Raw genomic sequence first — 7,007 nt, 5'->3', positions numbered from 1 at the left:
TTGAAGCAGCTCAGCGCTTGGCACCCTGCACCTACCTTGGACAAGCCACCAGGTCCACGCAGAGGAAAGGCCGCCTGAAACTTGGTCCACGTTAAACTGAGCTTCTGTACTTCTGGTCTATGAGCAACATTGCGTTCAACTGGGTGAAACCAGGGCAACCAGCCCTCCCCGTGGGGCTCTGCAGCGATGTCCGCATTGCCATTATCTTCCGCAAAAACTGCGGGAGAACCAACACGAGTGGTGCAGATGAGCAGGGGCTGGAAGCATCTGAAGTTTTCTCGGTGCAGCAGAAACCAGGAGACCTGAGCCTTGTCCACCCGCTCCCACCTGCACAGGGTGTCCCTGCAGAGCAGCGATCGCACCGATGCCTGGACAGAGGTCCCAAAATGCTCCCCACGTTTGGTGCCCAGTGAGCCAAGAACGGCTGCCAATCGGCAACACCACCGAGCTGGGGCAGCAGACAGAAATCCAGACGGAGGAAAACCCACTGCTCATTGCAATTCACAAACGAAAAGCAAACTGTTTTTTCCAATTTATTTATTCCTGAAAGTGTACAACTAGAATATAAAAATATTTCTTGGTGAAAGTAAAACAGAGAAGGGTGGGAAATGAATGCCAAGTGAAAAATATTTGCATGTTCCAGGGGAAGAAGCCTCCAGAGACAGAGCTTGGAGACTTGTCAAGATTGGAAGTAAAGGTCATATTTCTATTTTACAGAAACATCCTATAGCAGATCCATAAGTTATCTCATTGTGACTCATAACTCGGTGGAATGGGTTTCTAGTTTGTTCTCTTTGAGAACACAATTACTTCAAGTGCATCCTACCAGTAAATGAAATCAGTGTGCTGCTTTATTTATTATTAGGCATTTGTTTTTCCTTATGGTGACTGCATTATAGCTGCCACAAATATGCAAACCAGCTGAATTAAAACAGCACACTTTCTTGAACATTTCCAATCTCTCTAAGCCTCGGTACTTTGCATGTTCTCCAATACCTGGATTTTTCTGACTAATGAACTCTTCCATTTTCTGGCGAATATTGAATGCAATTAGTACTTCAACATGCAGCCTCAATGTACGCCATGCCTAGCAGCTGAGCACTGTAAAAGAGCCCAGTGCTTGGCAGAAGAACTAGAAATCCAGAAGATAAAAGGGAGATGTATGCACACTGCCACGAAGGCCTGCTGCGGAATTTAATTGGCAAGGTTAGCAGTAAAGGGGCTGCAGAGAGAACCGCTAAGGTTATGGCCCCAGTGCAAGTCGCAAAGCAGTAACAAGTCATGATTCCCAGGCTTAAAAATCAGACATTACATTTGGTTCCTCACCTTGCACTCCCCCACACCGAGCTGCGCAGTGTCTTCTGATCAAGTCAGTCTGCTCTTTGGCTCTTTTCAGTCCAGCTTTATCCCTTCAAGGGGTGACACAAATCACTCCATCCAGCCCTTCTGCAATTCCATCCAGCCTCCGCCTGCACTCCTCCCGCAGCTGCTTCAGCTCCCTCCCCAGGCTGGCCTCTCTCACCTGCAGCTCTCCGATCACCTCGGCAGCGCCGGCAGCCGAAACAGGCTCCTGGGACACAGACCTGCCCCAGCCGCTTTTGCTGACGGGATGTTTGCTTCTCAACACCAGCCTGCGCAAACCATGCGCTCTATTTTTTCTTGGAGCACAAAGGTATGTAAGATCTTGCAGTCTGAGTTCAACACTTTCCTGTATCTTTCTAGCAGTGGCAGGGAATCCCTCCTTCTGTAGTTCTTCCTCTCTTGTTTTCACCTATAGAGAGAACACAAAAGGGGAGAAAAATGTCATGTTTGGACTAGGATGTACCAAAGAGAGGAGAGCTGACTGTGAGCGCAAACCTGAACGTGTGGCAGTGAACACTGAATTAAGCTAACACGTGCTGTCTATCCAGCAGCAGCCGCAGTGGCCACGAAGCTGCCTGCAGTCGGTTGTTTGCAGACCCACAGCCTGCCAGCCCCCCGCTGCTGACAGACACGGCTCTGCGCGCTCCCCCCTCACCCAGCAGCGGCTGCTTTGACTTCAGAGCGAAACACACAGAGCAAAAAGCCCGTGTCACTCAGCAGAGTGACCTTCATCACCATTGTGCTTTAAGCCACCACGTTGTCATAACAGATTAATTGCCCCGTGACTAACGGTATTATTTCAGTTTGCAAAGGCTTCCTGTGCTTGGCAATGCTAAGAAGTAGAGACGCCAACTGTAAGCTAGAAATTCCTTAATTCTCAGTTCTCATTATGTGGGAACAGATAGAAAAAGGAAAATAATGGAGCAAAGACGAAGAAGTAGAGGCTAAGACCGCTTCCACTGAAGACAGGCCCAATAAAACAAAGCTTTTCTTGTGACAGAACCGCCGAGTGGATGACAAAAGCAATTGTATATACTGGGATTTCTCCAAAGCATTTGATTTAATGTTCTCTAACCATTTGATCTGAAGAACTTGCAAGATGGTAAATGCCTTGGCAATTTTACTAGTGGATTAAACATGAATTCAGTGACTCATCTCAAAATGTGGCTGTCAGTGGGGACACCTCCATAGGAAGAGGTGCCCTGCTAAGGCCGTCGGGGAAATGGTTCTTGGTCCAATGGCATTTTCTGTTTCTGCTACGGCAACAAGCTGCCAAATCAGCTCAGCCAAAAAGCAGCAAAGCTTCAGAACAGTGATGCTGCCTCTGCAACCTGCACAATTCCCAGAGCTCTCCTGGAACTTGTGCACAGTTCTGGGGTTCACGCTTCAAAAAAACACAGGGAAACGGAGAGTAGGATTCAAAGGCAGGTCATCCAATGACCCACAGCCTGGAAAACAAACCTTATAGTATGAAACTTCAAGAGTTCAAACTATTCCATTCATGGAGACAGATATGTAATTCATTTTAGATCCTAAAAGAACATGGAAAAGGAAGTGGTGAGAGACCAGACTTTGCTGACAAAGCCGTAAGAAGATCAAATGGATGAAAATTTGAGTCAGATATTGAGCTTCAGAGTAAGACATCGTTTCCTACTGTGAGGATAATGAACCATGAAATGCTTCATTGCAGCTCCAGGGATGAATCCTTTGGCCAAAGCTCAGCTCAGGTCAAGCTCAGTGCTAATGATACCCCCTTCCAGCCTTGAAACCGCTCAGCAGCCCCTCCCTTCCCTGGCCACGGGTGAAGCTGAACAACTCCTTGGGGCTTTAAATCTGCGGATCTACATTAAGATACTGGTATCTCACACATTAGGGCTTTGACAAGCTCCCTGTAAAGTCAGGGATGTTTCGGCATCTTTCTGAAGCACGAGAGATCAGTCAGAGCTCAAAGCAGCACCAGCTGTGAGGACAAGAGTCCTACGGTACCAAAGGCCCCCCCGCCTTTGCCACTGTCGAGTTACAAATGCTCAGGGTCAAACCGGCTGCCAGATCTGCAGGCAAAGGGATTTTTTCCGTAGATCAGTAGGGAGGTTTCCCTACTGAAACCAGTTCAGACGCTTATGACATACAGGGGATCAGACCGCGTTACCTTACAGTGCCAAACACCGCAGGCGCGGGGGCTGCGCCCGCAGTTACATTTCCCCGCTGACACCAACTTCACCAGGGCTTCACTCACTCCTCCCAAGGCTTCCATCAGAATATCTTCATGAGTTGTCAGCCAAGTAATTAATCCTCTCCATAGTCTTCTGATGCGTTATTCTCCCCACTCAAAAAGTTTAAAAAAAAAAAAAAAATCAAATCGGAAAAGAAGTAAATTTCTCCGAATTTTTCCTAACTTCTTAAAGGCTCTATCGATGCAGAAGCATCTGTTAAAGGCGACCTTTGTTGATGAAGGCATTTGAATAGAGTTGAAGCCAAGAAGTCTATCATTGCCCTTGTCCAAGAATCAAGGGCTCCTTTTTTATCATAATCCCCAAGGACACCTAGGACACCGCTTGCTGTTGGCTAAAATAATATCTAAGGTCTAATTCTCTAACGCCACTTTAGAAGAACAAAACTGAAAAAATAAATTCAATGTTATCTAGTCTCCCCACTGCCAATGAATAAATGGAAAACAATGTTTGTGCAAAGTGGATTTAACACTGGAATCCGGGATGGGAAAAATTTCCTGTTACTTACAAAGAACAAAATCACTCAGCAAACAGAGCCCACAAGATGCTATTTATTTTTTGCATTAAACTCAGGCAGAATACTAGAAATGCTATATAAAAGGGCTTCTAAGGAAACATAGGTTTTCATACATCCACCGGCCAAAAGTGGAGAATTTTATTATCCAGTGTGCAAGGCGCACGGTGGATGAGCACATTCCTCTCAGCGCTAAGTGCACTGAGTTCTAACTCACGGCAGCAGCAGGACCAGGAATTACTGTCCAGGCGCAGGTGTAAGGACAAGGACAACAGCCTGACGTGAGGCAGTCAGGGGAGCAAAAGTATAACAAACGCTGACATCCCAGTACCAGAGGGGCATTGCACACATTACGCTCTGTAAAGAGGACCAATATTTCCTGGGACAGCATTAGAGAAATTTACCAGGGGAAATTTTCTAAATAATGAACATGAAATAAAAGAAAAAGTTTAGAAAAGCACTATTTATTTTGTATCAGCTCAATCTGGAGTTGGAAAGCTACCTCCAGTTCTTTTTTGCACTGTTCTTCCTTGTAATGTATGTATGTATGCCCACAAATACTCTTGCTGCGGTTTGTAGGTTTCAATAGCTAAAAATCTCTAAGGGTTCCCTTCAAGTAATATTATTTACTTTTCACATCCTGAACGCTTGTGAAAATACTCAATATCTCCTCCTGTATGGTTAATTGATGCTCTTTAACAGCTTGCTGTCTCCCATTAGTCAGCACACAATGATTATTCTACACTGCAAAACAATCTCAGCAGACCACTTTGTATTAAACAAACATATTGTAAAAGATTAGGAGCCTCAGCATTTTGTGCCTGCCTGTCTCTATCCCACAGCTCTGCCTTTCAGTCTCAATCTACCAGCTGGAATTTGAATTCCCAGTTAGGTACGTAGCGCTGTCTGACAACTGCTGCACACCCGCTCCGAATAAATACAACATGATAATAATCGTTTCCATTTCTGCAGAACCAACCTCATCCCAAGGGGACGTGGTGCATTTTGAGGAAAGCATCTTCAAACCGGCACAGATCGCGCTCTGGGGCGAGCACGGGCCCCGTCGCTGTTCGCAGCAGCGCAGGCACTCAGAGCCACCGCTCTTCCAAAAGGTATTAAACGCTAAAAGCTAAAGGGACAACTATAATAATTGTCATGTTCTAAGGAGAAGCCAAGGAGCTAGTGTAGTTGCAGACAGCAGTATTGCATCTCAGGTCACAGACTGAAAAGGGACTGAAGTGGCAGACATTAAGTCAGCACAGGAACTAAGCCAGGCAGGACGTCCCTCAAGCATGAACAGGATTTCCCATCTCCCCAGGGACAGTGCCATGAGTGATGCTGCATTTCCAAAAACCTTCAGGCTGAGGCCTGATTGAGGAGAACGGCCGAGCTAAAACAGAGACGTGTGTGCCCAGTGGGCTGGGAAGGGGCCGTGCGGGGAGGCACGTCCCCAAACCAGGCTGAGCGGGCACCCGGGCTCCGTCCCCACCACGGGGGATTAACTTGTGCGCAGGAGAGACCTCAAGCCCGCAAACGCACATGATTAACTTCCGCGGTGCTTCCTCACCCCCACCCTCTCTGAAATTTCTTCTGCCCTAACGTACCACTGGCTGCCCTTTGCATCCAGTTATCTCGGCTGCTTTCAGTCCCAGGAATTTTCTGGCTTTGAATAAATTTTATAGCAATGAGTTCAGCAGGCAAATCATGGAAGAGGTGATGTGCCGCACTGTTGAAATAAGCTGCCTGCCAGTTTCTTTGCACGTTCCATTGTTTTGAGGCCAGAACGGTAATACCCAGATTCACCTCCTCTGGACCTGTGCTAATTTGCCATGTGGACAGTCCCAGTCTTTCAGCTGCCCATCCTGTGGAGGTCTGCGTCTATCCACCGCTTAGATGGCCTACACATGTAGCTCGTTTGATGTCTCCTCAAAGAGCAGAGCTCCCAGCCCTTCACAATTACCCCTGTGGGTTGCTCAGCTCCCTCGCGTTCGCCTGCACCTTGCTGGTAATGAGCTTCCCAGAGCTTTGTGTCTCAGAAACATCCCCAAGCAGCTGATCTGTCTCTAATTTTTAACAGCTCGCTAATGAGAAGTGCAGTAAAAATGATGCACAAAATGGTTCTTTTTCTGCTAGGCAGCCAGCTGGATGTGAACTTATTTGGAGAGAATTTTACCAACACGCAAGACATCCCAAAGAGATGCTAAGGGATCTAGATAACCACATCCCATTATTTAAATAACTTCCAGTAACGACCTAATGAAAGTGACAGTCTTCCAAATGCTGGAAGTCAACACTTCAGCTTGTTAAAGCTTCACACGGCAACCCGAGAGCCTCGGAAAGCAGAGGAACACTCTGCCTCTACGTTACATACTTGAAGGAAGACATTAACTGGCTAGAGATGAGCTTTACAACGCAGCAGCAACTAAAGCTCCAAACACCTGTTTGGAGGACAGGAGCGGCGAGAGGCACAGGAGCATTTCCATTCTGTGATCGCGTTGTTGCCAGCTTTGAGGAGGGAGCAGCAAAGGAAATCGTTGGTGCTCCTTTTGAAGCGGATGATGAAGGCCAGAATCGTGTCATTATTTTTAAATCGCAATCCCTTCAAATTATTCTAGGAGTTTTGCCGAAATGGCTATAATAGTGTTGTTCAGAAAAACAAACCGCAGAAGCCTAGAAATTGCACATTTTCTGCCTCTAGTCCTACCTGTCCACTCATTCTCTCTTGTATTTCTCTTATGGATAGGGAGAAGACCCCATATGCACACAGCATGAAATATTAATTATTCTTGCCATTCTGTTCAGGTACTACAAACCGCAATGGAAAACACAGTGCAGCCTGCTCCTTTGTGCTCCGAGTCAAAAGGAGCAAACAGAAAAATCTCAGATCTTGTCTTTTTGCA

At 46.6% G+C, this 7,007-nt stretch overlaps 1 protein-coding gene across 1 annotated transcript in view; it reads right to left on the bottom strand.

Moving 5' to 3' along the window:
* Positions 1–556: 556 nt before the first annotated feature.
* Positions 557–7,007, bottom strand: part of TEDC1 (tubulin epsilon and delta complex 1) — a 71,409-nt gene continuing 64,958 nt past the window's right edge. The window contains exon 9 of the mRNA XM_065648914.1: positions 557–1,771. Within this exon, the coding sequence (XP_065504986.1) occupies positions 1,412–1,771 (360 nt within the window). The 3' untranslated portion in view covers positions 557–1,411. The remainder of the gene's footprint in view (positions 1,772–7,007) is intronic.

This window comes from Caloenas nicobarica, chromosome 20, assembly GCF_036013445.1.
Source record: "Caloenas nicobarica isolate bCalNic1 chromosome 20, bCalNic1.hap1, whole genome shotgun sequence".
Classification (NCBI taxonomy): domain Eukaryota; kingdom Metazoa; phylum Chordata; class Aves; order Columbiformes; family Columbidae; genus Caloenas; species Caloenas nicobarica.
Note: the sequence above shows the minus strand (reverse complement) of the source record. Positions and strands in the feature narration are given on the sequence as shown.